Below are 19,969 nucleotides of genomic sequence, written 5' to 3'. Positions count from 1 at the left end.
CTAGCTTAGTGAGACTACAGTGCTCGTCTGTTAAACTAAAATCATTGAAACTACCAAGTCAAAGAAAGAAAAACCGTAATTGTCTTTTGCCAACCACTGCAGGCACTTATCTCTAACCAAGCCATTCTCAATAGCAGTTCATCACCATCAAATGAGGCGTTTACCGCTGGTGCAGGAAAATCCTCAAAACAATTTATTTACCAATGTAAAATATACAGATACTACACATTAACGGTAGCGACGGAGCTGCAGTGTATTGCGTCTTCTCCATGAAGCACGACGAGAGCCCCCAATAGTAAGATGGAATTTGTGACCCTTGCCCAAACCGCGGCTCTTCTTGCCAGCAGATGTTAGGCCACGCATCTCCCTGTGCTTGTGCACAGGTTTTGTGATCCATTGGGTGTCTGGGTTGCGGCGGATAGCTTTGTGGAATGGGTCAACGAGAACAACCTCGAAGAACTTGTAGGTGGCATCTTCACCCACCCAGTATGAGGCGAGTACTCTCAGTCCTCCACAATGACGACCAGCTCGCTCCTAAAAGGAACAAAAGAATAGTCAACAAACTAAACTCAGGGGTTGAACTAAAGTAATAATACACCAAATAACGTGATATTTGAATATTCAATAAGCTCTGAACTGTTAGGCCAATTGGGCTATTCAGGGAGATCCAAGAGAAAAGCATTTGAATACATCACAATCTAGCAGTAATTTGCACTACTCTGTGCATTAACTTCTGACTGACACCAGCTTTAAACACAGCCCAGAAAGAATTGACAATTGCATACCATATAATTTGCGAGAGTAATGTCTAAATATTACTTTCCAAAACAGTTTACTGTCAGCAATTCTGATTAGCCCTGTGAACCCTGTCACGTAGATTTCTTTAAAATACAGCTGCCCATTAAGTGATAGATGACTTTGCCAGACTTAGTCCCAGAGGTCAGGGGGCAATTTTTTTTACATTCTCCCATGCCCAAGGCAGAGTACACTCATCAGAAAATCAGTGCCGCTGAACTGGAGAGAGCATCTAAAGGGGAATTCAAAATCTAGTGTGCTTATTTTTTTGTTTGAGTGCGGTTATTACAGATTTGACTCTGGGCATGTAATTTCTGAAAGATAGGCCAACTTCTCCTGAAGGAGAAGTTACCAGAAAAAAACCAATATCATTGCACAACAATATTAGTCAGTCAATGCATGAAGTGAATACTGAAGGCATAATATTTGGTAACATCACAGTAGCATTGGGTTTTCTTGATTTTGCAAGGAAGGTATATATTTTTTATAAAATAAAAGAGGAATATGATGAATTCACAGTACAAACCCAGCATTGGGACAAATTGGTTTCTGTTTTCCACCCGCATTGGTTGAATTGGAAATCTGACCAATTGCTCCAAAAAGTTGGAATAGCTTTATTTGAACGCGTAGGTTTCAGATGGCAGGCTATTAATTTTCTCCCTGTGCAACGCTGAGGAAAATGGCGCATTATGAATTCAGTATTTTCTGCATAGTGTTGACCGACTGGCACATTGCTGTGCAATAACTTCACTTTCTTTGAAATAGGTGACTGTGTCCATCAGTATTCAAGGTGCGCTCACACTCAAAGTAAGCACATCCCAGAATGAGTGTTACATCTCGACTTTCCCTTAGACGTCCACTCCAATTCAGCAACAATGGTCTCAGTGCATCCTGCATGACTGTGTGCCTCTACTGGTATTTTTTTTATTTTTTATAATGCAGTACCAGTACCAGCAGGTGCACAGAAATGAATATCAAGTTCATTCTCAATAGGTGGACTGATTCACATCTTAAGAGGCAAGACCACACAATAATAGTTAACATTTTGATGTGAAGAACTGCAAATAGCAATATTTACAATCAAATCTCACTGCAATTCCAAGTAATTTCAGTTACAGGCGACACAGTAACAGTGGTTAGCACTGTTGCTTCACAGCTCCAGGGTCCCAGGTTCGATTCCCGGCTTGGGTCACTGTCTGGGTGTTCTCCCAGTGTCTGCGTGGGTTTCCCCCCCACAGTCCAAAGATGTGCATGTTAGGTGGGTTAACCACGCTAAATTGCCCTTAAGTATCCAAAAAAAGGTTAGGTGGGGTTACGGTGGAGGCGTGGGCTTAAGTGGGGTGCTCTTTCCAAGGGCCAGGTCAGACACGATGGGCTAAATGGCCTCCTTCTGCACTGTACATTCTATGCCATCAAGAAAAACAAGCCACACCAACTGTGGACTCGGCCTCATCGTTGAATGCAACTTGCACTACCCTCTAGCCTTAATTGGCTTTCAAATAGGAAATGTGTCGAACCAGTCTCTCGTCTTATCTGGTCCTCCATAGAATGGACAGCAGAGCTGCTAACTAAGCCATGTCTAACCCTTCCACTCCAGTGCGCATATTCTGCCATCCACTGAATGGGACCAAGTGTTGGCACAAGTCTGGGATCAGTGGTTTCACTTGATATCTCAATTCAAAGTGGTACTCAAGTACCAACTGTGCAAAAACCTTTCCATCTAATTTTAAATTAATTATCTAGGTGCCATGTTCATTTTAACCCTGCAGGAACTGCATTTATTTAAAAAGACATCAACATAGTCCCTGCCATGGTAAAAATCTGGTGTCTTGGTCCCCTTTCTGCACAAAATGATGCGGCAGCATCAGTTCAATAGTAGTGGGTCTGGCCAGTGATCAGTTGTCCAGATAAAAAAAGCTTTACACAAAAGATTAGCAGTTAAAGACCATACCTCAGCAACAGATTGAAGGCTTCGTGCAAACTTCAGCTGATTGACACCATGATGCACTGGTTTACCGTAAGTTGCACCCTTGGGAACAGGACGTTTGCGGCCACCACGACGCACTCGCACACGATATATCACATAACCTGTAACCCAAGAAATCAGCAGATATGTTTTGCACAATGAATTAAGCACACCGACAAGAACAATCAACATTAACACACAGCTAACCCTTACCATAAAATTATTATATCACAGGAGGCCAACTGGTCTATCATCAAGACTACAGACACTCCGCAAAAACAATCCAACTGGTACCCGCCCCCCCCACAAATTTTCTCATCAAATACTAAAATCTGCATCTTCTGCAGACAGTGCATTCCAAATTATAATCACTTGCTGCTCAAAAAAGCTTTTCCTCGTGTCTTTGATGTTTTGCAATCACCTCAAGACCATAAGACAAAGGAGCAGAATTAAGCCACTCGGCCCATTGAGTCTGCTCCGCCATTCAATCATGGCCAATATTTTTCTCATCTCCATTCTCCTGCCTTCTCCCCATAACCTCTGGTCCCCTTCTTAATCAAGAACCTATCTATCTCTGTCTTAAAGGCACTCAGTGATTTGGCCCCCACAGCCTTCTGCAGCAAAGCATTCCACATATTCACCACCCAAGTTCCTCCTCATCTCTGTTTTAAAGGATAGGCCCTTGAGCCTGTGCCCTCTGGTTCTCGTTTTCCCTACTGGTGGAAACATCCTCTCCACGTCCACCACTCTATCCAGGCCTTGCAGTATCAAGTACGTTTCAATAAGATCCCCCACATCCTTCTAAACTCCAACGGCTATAGACCCAGAGTCCTTAACCGATCATCATACAACAAGCTCTTCATTCCAGGGATCATTCTTGTGAACCTCCTCTGGACCCTTTCCAAGGCCAGCACATCCTTCCTTAGATACGGGGCCCCAAAACTGCTGACAATACCCCTAATGGGGTCTGACCAGAGCCTTATACAGCCTCAGAAGTACATCCCAGCTCTTGTATTCTAGCCCTCTCGACATGAATGCTAATAATGCAAACTGCCGACTGAACCTGCATGTTAGCCTTGAACAAGGACTCCCAAGTCCCTTTCTACTTCGGATTTCCTGAGCATCTCCCCATTTAGAAAATATTCTATGCCTCGTTCCAAAGTGCATAACCTCACATTTTTCCACACTGTATTCCATCTGCCACTTCTTTGTCCACTCTCCTAGCCAGTTCAAGTCCTTCTGCAACTTCCCCGCTTCCTCAACACTACCTGTCCCCTCTACGTCTTTGTATCACCTGCAAACAAGGGTGGCACAGTAGTTAGCACGGTTGCTTCTGCAGCGCCAGGGACCCGGGTTGGGTCACTGTGCGGAATCTGCACGAGTCTCCTCTGGGTGTTCCGGTTTCCTCCCTCAAGTCCCAAAAGACGTGCTGTTAGGTGAATTGGACATTCTGATTTCTCCCGGTGTACCCAAACAGGCGCCGGAGTGTGGCGACTAGGGGCTTTTCACAGTAACTTAATTGCAGTGTGAATGTAAGCCTACTTCTGACAATAAAGATTATATTCCACTACATCCTACTGAAATTATCACTATCCTGCTCACAGTTCACAATACTTCCAATTTTAGAGTGAGCCACAAATGTTGAAATTGTGCCTTGTACATGCAAGTCTACATAATTAACATGGATTTTAAAAAGTGGTCTTAACACTCATCTCTAGGGAACCCCACTATATACTGCCCTCCCGTCTGGAAAAAGTCAAACTATTGTTTCTTTTTGTTCCCCCAACTTCATATCCATGCTGCCACTGTCCCTACAGGTATACAACTTGTCAAGTGATCTGTTGCCAATTTAGTTCGAAATCACAAAAAACATTGTGCAATAGATATGATACGCAACATTCACTTTATATCATAAGATCAATGTGACTGGTTACCCTCCGACCCATTGAAGTTTAACTGACAGAACATGTGGTCCAAACTCATCCCCACAGTAACCTGACGCTCTGAAAGCAACACTGATCGATTGGAGGCCACCAGGTAGGTATTCAGTTTTCAAACAGTGTGATGCCTCCACTCGTGCCCAATCTCTCGGACTTGCAGATCATCTGGGCTGCAGGTCCTGGATATGAGGAGGCAGCCGTACCTTGTTTGGCCTTGTAGCCCAGTCTGCGAGCCTTGTCGGGTCTGGTAGGCCGGGGAGCTCGGTGCAAAGCCGAGAGTTGGCGGTACTGCCAGCAGCGGACCCGCAACAAGAATCGCATCACGTCCGACTGCTTCTTTCTCCATAACTCCTGCATGTACTTGTAGGCTCCCATCCTCGGTCAGTCTGGGAGTCAGAGAGAGAGAGAGACCACGTTACACAACATAGGCGGCAAAGCAGCGACTCCGGCTCCCAGCGCGGCCGGTAAAGGCTTCCCCTCCACCCCCCACCGACCGATTGCACCGGCGGATCCCCTATGGAGCAGGCCCGGGGAATCGCCCGTTTGCCGGGGCTCCGCGGACACATTCGGCTCCAGTGTAAGAGCAGCCCGGTCCGCGGTGCAGCCCTGCTGGTGAACATGGCGGCGGCCGGTCCGGATGGGCGAGTTGGCCGCGGGATGGCGGCGGATGGAGGCTCGCCCCCCACGCCCTGGCTCTCGCTCTCACCTGCTGATGGCGGCGGCCGGAAAAGAAAGAACGCTGCCCCCCGCACGATTTAACAGGCCGCGCGCGTCACTTCCGGCAGCGGGGCAGCCTGCAGGGGGAGCTGTGCAGACTCAGCCAGAGGAGAGACACCACATGCAGGCATTCAAAATTGCTGCATCCCAAGCAAGTGCTTCTGGTGAAAGGTCTAAAACAGTGTCCTTCAAACTTTTTTTCCGGGGACCCATTTTCACCAACCGGCCAACCTTCGGGATCCAACCCGACCGACCTTCGACCCGCGCGACCCACCATTTTCTCGTACCTTGTTTGCTGCTGACAAAAATGGAGGAAATATTTTGGGTCCCTTTGCCCTCATGCATGCTCCTCCAATGTAACCTGTTGGATGAAGGTGAAGCCTTCCGGTGTCGGAAAGTACGGAGTCTCCATCTGTCCAAAGTTCTGCATTTTTTTTCCTGTAAAATTTTATCAAATAAACCCCGAAATGGTAAAAAAATAAAAATAAAAAGAATAAAATAAATGAATAAAACAACCCCGAACTTGTAAAACAAAAAGCTACAGCCGATAAAAAAAAAAAGCGGCCGCACTGTGCATGCGCACCGATAATCAGGCACGTATGTGCAGTGCGGCCGCATTTTTTTTACATGTTCGTGGCCATTTTGAAGGCCCTTGCAGCCGGCGTTATTAACAGCCGGCTGTTGCGCGCAGATTTGCGCAATCGGGAGAGTTGCGACGGATGGCTCCGCGACCCTCCCGTGACTCACCCGTGGGTCGCACCCCCGAGTTTGACAATGCCTGGTCTAAACTTTAAACTATGTTTCACTCCCACAGATCCTATAACTTGCTGAGTGGCCAGCATTTTCTGTTTTTATTATTAAGATTTCCAGCATCCACAGTGTTCTGCTTTTTGATGAGCTTTAAACCAATTGTTTTCCCTGCTCCTGGCTTGTATTGAGCATCTCAGTAACACTAAAGCAAAACATACTGGACACTTGAGGAAAGGTCACAGATCTGAAGGGTTGAACTTAAGTTCGACTGCGGGGCAAAATGCCAGGCCAGAGCCCACATTTTGCAGGACCGGCAAGTTAATTTACCTGCAATTAAGGGATGGTGGGGATCAGGCAGCTTCCAGATGTTGCCAGCCTAATTAGAGCTGGCTGCTCTGAAGCTTCATGCAATGCCACCAGCGAGACCTGGAAGCTGCTGAGGCAGATCAGGTATCAAGGGGGTAGGGTACCTTGGACAATGAACCAGAGAGGCAAGTACAAATTAAAATCCAGGATGGCCAAGGAGAAGGCACTGCCGATCGTATGGCAAACCCTTCCGAGGATTGGTTGAAGCCACGGAACCTGCCTTTCCTGCCCCTGGGCCATCTTTGGGGCATGAAGCCTCGTACTCCAATGGCTTCCCTGGATTACCAGTGGCGCTGCCTCATTGGCAGAATGTCTGCAGCCCCCTAGAATGGTCCTCAATAGGTCCTTTAATTATGCAAATCAGCTGTCTGCCACTGCTAGATTTCTCCAGTGGAGGGGTTGGGTCAGGGAGCCATCCTGATGAAACTCCCTGCTATTTTACTGACCCCTCCCATCTCTGTTCCCACCACATGGGAGCCAGTAAAACTGCCCCTCTATACAGATGCTGCCAGACTTACTGGGTATGGCCAGCATTTTCTATTATTTGAGTATCTCATCTTGTACCAGACCTCTCATAGGAACGAAGGAGGCAGCCATGGTGGGCCCTCGAGCCTGCTCCACTATTCAACTAGATCATGGCTGATCTTCTAAAACACCATGTTCCCTCACTATCCCTTTATATCACGGTACCTATATATATACTGACGTACATAAATATAACAGTACATCCCGAAAGACATGCTGTTAAGCAATTTGGACATTCTGAATTCTCCCTCGTGTACCCAACAGGCACCAGAATTTGGTGATAGGGGCTTTTCACAGTAACTTCATTGCAGTGTTGCGACAATGAATATTATTATTATCTGCTGGAATATTGCCTTATGTGACAGTGTCAAATTTAGTTTCATAATACTCCAATAAAGTGTCTTGAGACATTTTTCTACATTAAAAAGGAGATAGATGTTTTTGTGGTAACGTGGAAATGCAATAGTGATTATTTTGAATTGATACGAATCCAAACATGGAGGATGATAATAGGCTTCAGGAGGACAAAGTCTGGTAAAATTGGAAGGCATAGCAGATGAAATGTAATAGAGTGTGAAGTAATAGAAACTAAAGTACAATTTTAAACAGAGGGACAAGAACAAAGATCTGGGATGGGTCTCCATAAATTTTTGAAGGTGACAGGACAATTGGACAAGACATATGCATTCTTTGGTTTTATTATTAGACAAAACACAAAGCAAGGGAGTGAAGTGAAATCTTTATAAAACTCGGGTTTGATTTCAGTTAGGGGCTGGGTAACACAGACTAAAGAGCTGGCTTTTAAAGCAGACCAATGGAGGCCAGCAGCACGGTTCAATTCCCGTACCAGCCTCCCCGAACAGGCGCCAGGATGTGGCGACTAGGGGCTTTTCACAGTAACTTCATTTGAAGCCTACTTGTGACAGTAAGTGATTATTTCATTTCATTTTTGTGGCAGCACGATACAACACAGTGGTTTCACCCCCGGTTTAAAAAAAAAAGTCTGGCGGGGGTGAAGTGAACAAGTTGCGTCAGAGATTGAGTCCGACGGGGGCTTTGATTGTCTGCCGTGACCGCCTCAGGTCCGGCTGTGGTGTGGGTATCATAGTCAGCTAAGCGTTGAGGCCTGCGTGTCCGGGAGAAAGACAGCTTCTGTGTTCTCAGGCGGGTGGGCAGCAACGGGGGAAAGGGGGTATAGGGTCGGGTCAAGTAGTAGTGGAGAGGGGCAGAATAGAGTCGAGAGCACCGGTGACAGTCGCTGGGGAACCTGCGGGTGCCAAATTCCAAAGGGAGACTGTGTCCTCCCGCCCATCTTGGTGAGCCACGTAGGTGTACTGGGGATTCGCATGGAGGAGAAGGACCCTCTCTACCAGAGGATCTGACTTATGAGTCCTCACATGTCGTCGGAGGAGGATGGGCCCTGGAACCGTCAGCCAGGTCGGGAGCGAGACCCCAGAGGTGGACCTTCTGGGGAAGGCAAACATCCTCTCGTGGGAGGTCACATTAGTAGCGGTGCAGAGAAGCGACCGGATGGATTGGAGCGCATTGGGAAGGACCTCCTGCCAGCGGGAGACTGGAAGACCTCTAGACCATAGGGCAAGAAGGACAGCCTTCCAGACCATCGCGTTCTCCCTCTCCACCCGTCAGTTCCCCCAGGGATTGTAGCTGGTAGTCCTGCTTGAGGCGAAGCCCTTGGTAAGCAGGAACTGACGCAGCTCATCACTCATGAAGGAGGAACCCCGATCACTATGGATGGAAGCGGGGAAACCGAACAAGGTGAAGACACTGCTCAGGGCCTTGATGACTGTGGCAGAGGTCATGTCTGGGCATGGGATGGCGAAAGGGAAACCTGAGTACTCGTCAAGGATGTTGAGGAAGTACACGTTACGGTCAGTGGAGGGGAGGGACCCTTTGACATCAATGCTGAGGCGTTCAAAGGGGCGCAAGGCCTTTACCAGGCGTGCTCTGTCTGGCCGTTAGAAGTGTGCTTTGCTCTCCGCGCAGACCTGGCAGTCCCTGGTCATGGTCCTGACCTCCTCGATGAAGTAAGGCAGGTTGCGGGCCTCGATATAATGGAAAAGCCGGGTGACCCCTGGGTGACAGAGGTCATTGTGGAGTGCCCGCAGTCGGTCTACTTGTGCTCCTCGGTGACGGCGACGGCGGCAGAATTGATGAAAGATTCTAGACAGCGTAGCCCGTGTGCGAAGATGACATCGGCGTCGGGTGATTGGGGGTCTATCTGCAGGAGGTCCGGTTTGAGGCCCGGATCCATGTTAAACAGCTCTTTAATTTAATGTAAGTCAATTAAATTGATATGTCATCACGGAGAACGCAGAATGAATTAACTATGGCTTTAATTGACTTACAACAGAGCTGGCAGCGTGGAGGACTATACAACACGTAATGCTGTGGCAGCACAATACAACACTGGTTTCACCACAATTTTCAAGTAGTGTCTACAACACTTTACGAAGGATGCAGAACAGATGTGCCAATACAGCACTCAGGACCATGGAGAGACTCAAGAAACTGGTTTGTCTTGCTTTGCAGAGACAGTTAAGAGGAGCTTTGATAGATGTTCACATAATAATAATCTTTATTAGTGTCTCAAGTAGGCTTACATTAACACTGCACTGAAGTTACTGTGAAAATCCCCTAGTCACCACAATCCAGTGCTTGTTTGGGTACACGGGGGGAGAATTCAGAATGTCCAATTTACACATAATCACGTCTTTCGGGACTTGTGGGAGGAAACTGGAGCGGAGGGAACCCATGCAGACCCGAGGAGAATGTGCAGACTCCGCACAGACAGTGACCCAAACCCATTAACAGAAAGCACCCCTTATCGAACGGCCTCCAGTGATCTAACCACCTCCCCAGTGAGCAGTGAAACAGGCACCATTTAGCACACCATTTTAAAAATGTGAAGCTAGTGCAATGGCTGCTGTGGGGATTAGAAGTGGTAAGTAGCCATCTTGGAAGTCAAGTAGTCAGCTTGGGGATACCAAGGCCTCTACCTCATTGCTCTGGATGGGTGGAGGAGCTTCCAGAGGGGGGCACAGCACCCACAGGTCTGCCATGCCACCCCCCAGATCATGTAGATCCATAACACGGGCAGCACCAGCTGTTGCCTGTCCATCCCACTGAATACCCGTGAGAGCCCTGTCTGTGGTAATATTGTGATTGTCACTTACCCCTGCTGACCATGGCAGCCTTCACCACACAGCTGAAGGTCACCGCTAATGGGGAATTGACAAGCACGTCATAGCTCCCAAGTGCATTCCCATGGGTAGACAAACCATGAAGCAGACAAGGGTTTTAAAAAAAATTTGGAGTACCCAATTATTTTTTTCCAATGAAGGGGCAATTAATAATTATACTATTTAGCGTGGCCAATCCACCTACACTGCACATCTTTGGGTTGTGGCGGTGCGACCCAAGCAGATACAGCGCGAAGTGCAAACTCCACACAGACAGTGACGTGGGGCCAGGATCGAACACAGGTCCTCGGTGCTGTAGGCAGCAGTGCTAACCACTGCAGCACCATGCCACCCACATGTAATTTTTTAAAATGATGTACAGTAGTGACACCGGCCGTCCCTAGTCCCCATGGCATCACCCTTCCTCCAGTACCCACTCAGTGAACCTCAATCTGCTTAGCCCTCATGCTTTACTGTTACATCTAGGTGCCCCCAGGATACCCAGCAGCAGTGGGGGCAACCTGGTGCTTACTGCATCCCATGACCTTTGATGCCCCTAGCAGACATCCTCTGGTGGGCTTGGGGCCAAAGTGCCCCATCTGACTTGGTGGTGGCACATGCCTCACCATGAGCTTCTTACGGCACTGGGTGCCAGTGCTTCTGGTGACACTCACCAAACTGACAGCTGCAGCCCCTGCCTCCCAGAAGGCACTGGCTGACCTCCGACCCATTCACCAGAAACAGGATAGCCCAGTCCATCAGTCTGGCCATGTCAGTATCCCCAAATCATGGAGCTGGGCTGCACAGTGGCATGGCTGTGTGCTGTTTAGGGTTTGCTCTGCAGGATCAGTTTAAGTGCTGCTGTCCCTTACTGGTGGGGAGCTGCAGAGCACAATGCCAGTGAATCAGCCAGCAGGACAGTCATTTGCCACATGTAGCTTAATTAACATTCAATATTGGTGACAGCCTCACAGAACAAATTCAGTTAGATCACGCTCAATATATCCCTATTTAAACTTCAACAGTAAATCAGTTTCCAAGGGAAAACTCAACACAGTATATAACAGCAACAATTAGATTACCAGTACAAGTTCTCATACAGGCCAAATCAGGGTTTCCTCGAGTCCACGTCAGCAAATTCTTCTCTCCCCAAGGAATTCACCAAGTTGGCTTTTCCCCCTCATAAGCCTCAGTGTTCTGCTCATATAGTCTAGCAAGGCTACCCAGCTGATCATCATTGCACTGATTCCTCATAGGGGTTTTCCATCAGTCCACCATGTGAATTCCAGGTTGACTTCCTGTGACCATTTTGGGAGGGAGAAACTCTCTGAATAAACTGAGGCACGATCAATTGAACAAAGACTGGTGTTGGATACAACTGAGGCTTTATTGCTCTAAGATGTGTGGCCTCCCACAGCAGCTGACGAAATGGCTGCTGCATGGAGGACACGCATATTTATACTCCGCCTACTGGGCGGAGCCAGCAGGCAGGGGCGACCGGCGACCCTGTAGTACAGGTCCTACCTTACATCACCTAATACAGGTGCAACAGTGGTTTACCACATAAACTACAGAACCTTACGAGAAAAGTATCATCCTTACAACACATAGTATTTGATGGCATCACATGTTATAATGATAATAGTTAATTTGCATTTATCAATCACAAATTAAGATGATTTGATACTTTAATATAGTTACCCAATTAATAGTCAGACACATATATAGTGATTATGCCGTCATGTTTACACTGTAGCTATGACCTTCAACATAGACTTACAATCGACAAAACAGCATCTTGTAACTTTGGCAGAAAACTCCCCCACCCCGCTCAGTTCCCACATGGTCTTGCAACTGCATCTTGAGTCCTTCTGATAGAATTTTACTTATACGTTATTGTTAACCCTTACTTTCCCCTTTCAGCGGGACTAATTGGATGGTTGATACAAGCATGACAGAATGATGGAGCACAGAAGATGGCCATTCGCACCATCATTCTTATTAGTCAGTGACACTCTCCTTTTGGAAAGTGCACCTGTACGGCTGTGCTTCTGTGCTTTTGGGGCTAGCTGGCATTCTTTCCAACCAACCCCAGATAAATTTTGTAAGTTCCCTAATGCAATGGTTTTCAAAATCTGGTGGCAATTCATTACAAATATCAGTATATTCTTGAGACCACTGTTCTAATTTGCATAACTAGTATTAGGTAAATAACTGAAAACATTCTTACAATTGCCAAAAATGATTTTTATTCGTATTTATCAGCCACAGACCCATGTTACGAAAGCAACAAAATGAAGTTTTATCAGATGACTGGGGAGTTATCAACCCAACACTTAAAAAAAAATGGAGCAATGCTTAATTCAACGCTGGAACAGAGCGTCTCACACAAGTAACTGGGGCGGGATTCGCCAATCCCGCGGCAGAGTCTCCACACCATCGTAAACGGCGTTGTGTTTTACGAGGGCGTGAACGGGCCGCTCCCAGAACTAATTCTGGCCCCTACAGGGGGCCAGCACGGCGCTGGAGCAGTTTGCGCCGCTCCAGCTGCCGATCCAGGCGCGAACTGTGTGCTGCGGGATCCCCCGATGCGCAGTTGCGCCGGCGCCAATGAGGACATGCGCAGTGGCGCCGGCGGCAACATGCGCAGTGCCCTCCTTCAACGCGCTGGCCCCGACGCAACATGGCGCAGGACTACAGTGGCCGGCGGGTAGGAAAGGAGGCCCCCAACCACAGAGGCCGGCCCCCGGGGTCGGACACCCCCTCCCCCCCCCACAGGCCGCCACCCAACCCTTCAGCACCGAGGTCCCGCCGGCGTATAGCAAGTTACAAAGGCGCCGGCGGACATGGCTCTTTTCTTACGGCTGCTTGGGCCGGAGAATTGGCGGGCGGGCCGCGTAGAGTGGCCCGCGACTGGCACCGCGCCAACCATGCCGGCGTCGGGGTGGCGTGGCATGATTCGTGCGGCCCGCCAGCGATTCTCCAACCCGGCGCACGGTCGGAGAATCCCGCCCCTGATTCGCTTCTAGAAGACCTCTCATGGGATAAAATTCATATCCACCTAGAAATACACACGTTATTTAAAGACCCATACCCCTGCACATTTGAGATATGTATATCTGCACGCATCTGCTTTTTCTAATCATACATCAATGCACTGCCGAGTCTCGCACGTTGTACTATCTAATCTCACACACTTACACTGTTTCACCACTTACACTTACATTGTGTAGTCTGGGCCCACAAATCTGCATTTCTTATAGTCTTGACACACCTCTGTCATGATATGCCAACATGCAGCTAATGAACACATAGAATAGGACATGACCAATGAGCAGTCAGGATACTCAGGTGTGGATTCTCACTATAAAAGGGATGAGGCACTCACATCCCGCCTCTTTCCACAGACCAACACCTACAGAGTGAGACAGGGTGTATCCTCAGCATCACACCCCAGCACTTGGCTTAGAGCAAGGCTGGTTCAGTTAGACTGAGTTACTACATTTAGATTAGCAGAGAGTCGAACTCATTGAGAACTGTGCTAATAGTTCAATAAAACACATTGAACTCAATTCAAAGCCTGGAGCATCTTTTACTCAAAACTGCATCAAGTGGCAGCTTGTGTTATTCCAAATTACATAACACAACATGATACCAGGAGTCTGTTCAATCTAGTTAGTTCAACACAGCAAGATCCGTGACGACCTGCAAATGGATACCGGCACAATGGCAAAGATTCAGGCTCCTCACCAGCTCAGGACCTCCAGCAATCGCAGTGCCAACTGGCGGACATTCAAGCAAAAATTTCAGCTTTACGTCGAAGCATCAGACCTCAATGGTGCACCTGAAGCACGGAAAATAGCTCTTTTCCTCACCACAGCGGGTGATCACGCCTTGGAAATATTCAAATCCTTTCACTTCGCCGAAGACCAGGACAAGACAAAATTTCAGACCATCCTGGACAAGTTTGACAGTCACTGTGAGGTGGACACCAACAAAATCTTCGAGCGCTACATATTCAAGCAGAGATTGCAAGGTAAAGACGAATCCTTCAACTCATATTTAACTATCCTCCAACTTTGGTGATATCACTGACTCCATGATCAGAGAATTCACTCTGATCCTCTGAGAGAGCAGTTACTGAAGATCAAGCATATGACACTGCCAGTCCCGATTGAAACATGCACCGTGCATGAGCAGGCTAAAAATCGCTATTCCCAGTAGAGGTTCGTGTGTACGTGGATGACATCATCATATGGTCCACGACCCCTGAAGAACATGGGCGGTATTCTCCCCCCCCCCCGCCCCACACACACCGGGTGGGAGAATCACCGGGGGGCCGCACGAGTCGCGCCACGCCGCCCCCACACCCGCACGCGATTCTCCCACCCCCCCAAACCAGCGCCGCGAGAAGCGGGAACTATGCGGGAACGCTGGGGGAGCGGCCTGTGGGGGGAGGGGGGTTCCTTCACCGGGGGGGGGGGGGTTCCTGATGGGGTCTGGCCCGTGATCGGGGCCCACCGATCGGCGGGCTGGCCTCTCTAAAGGGGAACCTCCTTTCCTCCACCACCGCGCAAGATCCATCCGCCATCTTCTTGCGGGGCGGCCTCGTCATTTACGCGGCGCCAAGGCTCAGCGCGTGTAAAAGACGCGAGCCCACTCCTCGCCCCCCGGGGGTGGGAGAATAAGGGGCTGGGAGCGGACTCCGACGCCGGAGTGAAACACTCCAGTTTTCACTCTGCCGTCGGGACATTGTCTCCCTTTGGGAGAATCGCGCCCCATGTGTCCCGTCTCCAGAAGATATTCTGCCGTGTACATGCCAACGGCCCAAAGTTAAACACGTCTACATGTTGTTTTGGCACATCGATGCTCAAGTTCCTAGGCGACCAGATCTCACAGCATGGTGTGCGCTCGGACACAGACAAAATCAAGGCCATCGAGGCGATGAAAGTCCGTGAGGACAAAAAGGCGGTGCTGCACTTCTTGGGTATGGTCAATTTTCTGGGCAAGTTCATTCCAAACATGGCCACACACACCACGGCCCTACGCAACCTGGTGAAAAAGTCAACTGCCTTTGAATGGAAGGCGGCACACCAGACAGAGTGGCTGGAGCTGAAAGCCAAGCTCACCACTGCACCAGTCCTGGCATTCTTCGACCCGAACCGGGAGACAAAGATATCCACAGATGCGAGTCAGGATGGCATCGGTGCGGTGTTGCTTCAACGAGATGACACATCATCCTGGGCACCAGTAGCCTACGCATCAAGGGCGATAACACCCACTGAAACCAGATATGCACAGATTGAGAAGGAGTGCTTGGGTCTTCTCACCAGCATCCTCAAATTTCATGATTATGTCTACGGCCTGCCGACATTCACTGTCGAGACAGATCATAGGCTTCTGGTCCACATCATCCACAAGGACCTGAATGACATTGTCATAATATACACCAGTATATCATGGTGCAGACACACACACACTGATGGACACACAGCAAGACCAATCAACACACACAACACCGCAGCCAATCACCAGTTAGAGCACACTCACTATAAAGACAGGGGGCATCAGAGTTCCTGCTCATTCGGGATGCAGCTAGCTAGTAGGACAGAGCTTACAGCTTACAGTACAGATCTTCACCATGTGCTGAGTGCATAGACTGGTTAGGACAGGCATAGGTCTTTAGTTTAATCTAACATCGTGTTAACCCACAGTGAAAGTATGTTCAACAGTTTCTAACTTAATAAAATAGCGTTGCACTATTTTAAGTGTTGGTGGCCTGTATGTGTTCCATGGATCCAGAGCACCCAACACATCATGATACCAGGAGTTGAGGGATATTAGAACTTCTTAGACCTACCTGCAAGTGGTCTGCCTTCCACCAGCATACAGTCATCCTGCAAAATGGACAGCGTCTGCCCGCCGCAGCCGCTCCGCATCACCCGTAACCTAGGGGCCAACTGGAAGATATTCAAACAACGCTTCCAGCTCGACCTTGAAGCCACAGACCGGGAAGCTGCCTCAGACACCAGGAAGATCGCTCTCTTCCTATCCACGGCCGGGGAACATGCCATCCACATTTTCAATTCTCTCACCTTTGCTGATGATGAAGATAAATCAAAATTCAAGATGGTCCTCCTCAAGTTTGACACTCACTGCAACATAGAGGTGAATGAAAGTTTCAAGCGCTATGTATTCCAACAGCGTTTGCAGGGTAAGGATGAAACTTTCCAGTCCTTTCTCACCCACCTCCGCATCCTTGCGCAGTCCTGTAATTACGGGCCTACCTCCGACTCCATGAAACGCGACCTGATCGTTTTCGGTGTTCAGTCGGACCCCCTACGCCAGCAGCTCCTCAAGGTAAAGCAGCACACCCTAGCGACCGCCATCGAGACCTGCGTGCTACATGAACACGCCACTAGTTGGTATTCCCATATCCAAGCGGCTGAAACGGCACGGCAAGGTCCCCATGAGGCTGAACGGGTCCAAGCAATCGAGCAACTCCAGGGCCTCAGCCTGGATGAGGGCGGCCATTTTGCACGCTTTTCACGGACTCCCGCGCTTGTGCACACCGAACGAGGGGATGTCGACGTCGACGAACGCACTGCGCAGGAGTGCACCACGTATGACCGCACCGCGCATGCGCGGTGGCGCAGCGAACATACTGACGCTACAACGTGCGGCAACTGTGGCTCCGCCCACTTAAAGCGGCAATGCCCTGCCAAATCCCAACGATGCCTGAGATGTGGCAAACTTGGCCACTGTGCTACTTTATGCAGATCAGCTCAGCCTGCCAATTCATATCGTTCCAGCCAGCCTCGCAGGAATGTCCGGGCTATTCAACCCACGGTCACCGAATCCGATGCGGACCTACTCCCCAATATTGACACCGAGGACCCGAAGGCTCCTTTTCAAGTTGGTAGCGTTACAAAAAACAGGGTGTCCCCGAAGCAAAGAATCCAGCCTCTATCGGTATACAGCATCGATCCAGACGATGAGTGATGTGCCACCCTGACGGTCAACCGGTCCCAAATACGATTCCGCCTGGACACTGGTGCCTCCGCCAATCTCATTGCGCGGTCTGACCTCCAAAACCTTCCTGTCAAACCAGCCATCCTCCCATCAGCCTGCCAGCTATTAGATTATAATGGCAATGCCATTGCTGCCAGCGGCTCGTGCCAACTTGAAGTGACGCACAGTTCACGCAAAGCCATCCTTCCCTTTGAAATCGTGGGCTCCTCGAAAGCCTCCCTGCTTGGTGCGCAGGCATGCAAGCTGTTGAACCTAGTTCAGAGAGTTCACTCTCTCTCCTGCTGACGTGTCCGCCTTTCAGGACACTGACTTCAGGGCGCAGCTCGACGCCATTATCAACCAGTACCACAACGTCTTCGAGGGCATGGGCACCCTCCCGTACACCTACAAGATTTTATTAAAACTGAATGCCACGCCTGTGGTGCACGCACCTCGCAGGGTCCCAGCACCCCTTAAGGACCGCCTCAAGCAGCAGCTGCAGGACCTCCAGAACTAAGGAGTGATTTCCAAAGTTTTGTGAGGACCACGAAGAATCCACCCAGGCAGACTACTTCCTTCGCTTGAAAGACGCACTTTGTGCGACGTAAACGGACTCCAGCCTCCGAAAAGGGTCTAAGGACAGTCTCCAGATTTTCCAAATGTTCCTGCTCCGACGTCCCTGTGATCAAAACGTCATCTAAGTAGACAGCGACACGTGGTAAACCTCTCAAAATGCCCTTCATAACGCGTTGAAAAATAGCGCAGGCAGAGGATACTCCAAAGGGCAAACGTGTATATTCATACAGGCCCCGGTATGTATTAATTGTTACATATGGTCGGGAGGCAGGGTCCAGCTCCAACTGTAGGTAGGCGTGACTCATATCTAATTTTGTGAACGAGAGTCCGCCTGCAAGCTTCGCATAGAGTCGTCTATGCGAGGCATTGGATATCGGTCGAGTCGGGAAGCCGTAATCACTGTAAGTTTATAGTCGCCGCACAAGCGAACTGTGGCATCCGGCTTCATTACAGGTACAATTGGTGCTGCCCAGTCAGCGAAACGGACGGGCCTGATAATACCCAAAGTCTCCAAATGAGTGAGCTCCCCTTCTACCTTCTCGAGCAAGGCGTAAGGCACCGGGCGCGCCCGGAAATAGCGCGCGTGGCTCCTGGTTCGACTTGGATACAGGCTACGGCCCCTTTTATTTTCCCCAAATCGGGCTGGAATACATCTGGGTATTGTCCTAGCACCTCAGTCAACCCTCCAGATACTGTTTGGAGGATGTGCTGCCACTGCAACCGCAAATGGTGCAACCAGTCCCGACTCAACAGGCTGGGCCCATGGCCGCGCACCACGATAAGTGGGAAATGCCCCTCCTACCGTCCATGAACAACAGGGGTCATCGTAGTTCCTGCAATGTCCAATGGTTCCCCCGTGTAGGTGGCCAACCTGGCCTGTGTGTCGGTTAATATAAGGGTCTGTATACCCTGCTTGATGCGGTCGAATGTCCTCTGGGCGATCACGGAAACCGCTGCGTCAGTGTCCAACTCCATCTCAAGCGGGTGACCATTGACCCATACTGTCACCTTAATGGGGGACACACGGGGAGCTGCCACACAATGCAGCTGCAGGCAGTCGTCCTCCGTCTCCACGTCCTCAGGAGTAGTCGGCGCAGGTTCGTCCACATGGAAGGTACGGCCCCTGGGCTGGTCCCAGTTTCGGTCGGAACGACGGCGCCTCTGGCGCCCCCAGGACCGGCGTCCACGACGGGGTCGGCGCCTACAAGTCTGACACGGACATGGCTCCTCATCCATTGGTTCTGGAGAAGGCTCCCTTCAGGGAGGAATGTCTGACGGCCACTGGCGTCGATCCAGACGTTGCCTCGCCCAAGGTGCGGGGGGACGTTTTCGGACAGAAGGGGTTGCGCCCCAAGGCATGCACCTCCATTCCCTGTAGCTCCTGCATTCCTCGTTCTGCGCTCTCTCGGGACAATACTATTTGAATGGCCCGTTGAAAAGTCAATGTTGGCTCAGCTAACAACTTTCTCTGGGTGGCCACATTGTTAATACCGCAAACTGAACGGTCGCGTAACATTTCTGACAAGGTCTCACCATAGTCACAGTACTCCGCAATCCTGCGTAGCCTGGATAGAAAGTCTGCAAGGGATTCTCCTGGGGTCCTCTCAGCGGTATTAAACCGGTAACGTTGGACTATCGTGGACGGGGTTGGGTTAAAATGTTGCCCCACTAAATTCACAAGTTCATCAAACATTTTGGTGTCCGGTGCAGCTGGGTATGTAAGGCTCCTAATCACCCCAAACGTATGTGGGCCGCAGGCAGTGAGCAATATGATCACCTGGCGCTCGTTTTCGGTGATATTGTTTGCCCGGAAATAGTAACGCATCCGTTGTGTGTACTGGTTCCAGCTTTCCAGCGCAGTATCAAAAACATCCAAACGTCCGAATAGAGACATGGTGTAATAGAAAACAGCTTCCAACCTGTATCCAACAAAAATCCAGGAGGTGGCTTCAGCAGTGTAGATAGCTATTCACTTTAACCCTCGTCGCCAGTTTGTGAGGACCACGAAGAATCCAGCACGAGTTTTGGGTGTACGGCCGGATGTGGACAAGGTAGCTACCATCACAGCCATGAAAACGCCAGAGGACAAGAAGGCGGTCCTCCGATTTCTGGGCATGGTCAAT

General features: G+C 49.5%; 1 protein-coding gene across 1 annotated transcript; it reads right to left on the bottom strand.

Moving 5' to 3' along the window:
• Window positions 1–170: 170 nt before the first annotated feature.
• Window positions 171–5,517, bottom strand: rpl15 (ribosomal protein L15). Its single transcript, XM_072509309.1, has 4 exons — window positions 5,408–5,517; window positions 4,905–5,087; window positions 2,747–2,883; window positions 171–534 (listed from the first exon to the last, which is right to left on the bottom strand). The coding sequence occupies exons 2-4, from the start codon at window positions 5,074–5,076 to the stop codon at window positions 229–231; spliced, it is 615 nt and encodes a 204-aa protein (XP_072365410.1). The 5' UTR covers window positions 5,077–5,087; window positions 5,408–5,517; the 3' UTR covers window positions 171–228.
• Window positions 5,518–19,969: the final 14,452 nt, after the last annotated feature.

The sequence above is a fragment of the Scyliorhinus torazame genome, chromosome 6, assembly GCF_047496885.1.
Source record: "Scyliorhinus torazame isolate Kashiwa2021f chromosome 6, sScyTor2.1, whole genome shotgun sequence".
NCBI classification, from domain to species: domain Eukaryota; kingdom Metazoa; phylum Chordata; class Chondrichthyes; order Carcharhiniformes; family Scyliorhinidae; genus Scyliorhinus; species Scyliorhinus torazame.
The sequence above is the reverse complement of the archived record's forward strand: the minus strand, read 5'-3'. Positions and strand labels throughout refer to the sequence as shown.

Excerpts from the sequence above, each read along its gene's own strand:
- rpl15 (XM_072509309.1), bottom strand. The coding sequence starts at position 5,076 with ATGGGAGCCTACAAGTACATGCAGGAGTTATGGAGAAAGAAGCAGTCG. Across the intron at positions 2,884-4,904 it reads GGGCTACAAGGCCAAACAAG|GTTATGTGATATATCGTGTG; the intron begins GTACGGCTGCCT and ends CTTGGGTTACAG. Across the intron at positions 535-2,746 it reads GCCTTCAATCTGTTGCTGAG|GAGCGAGCTGGTCGTCATTG; the intron begins GTATGGTCTTTA and ends TGTTCCTTTTAG.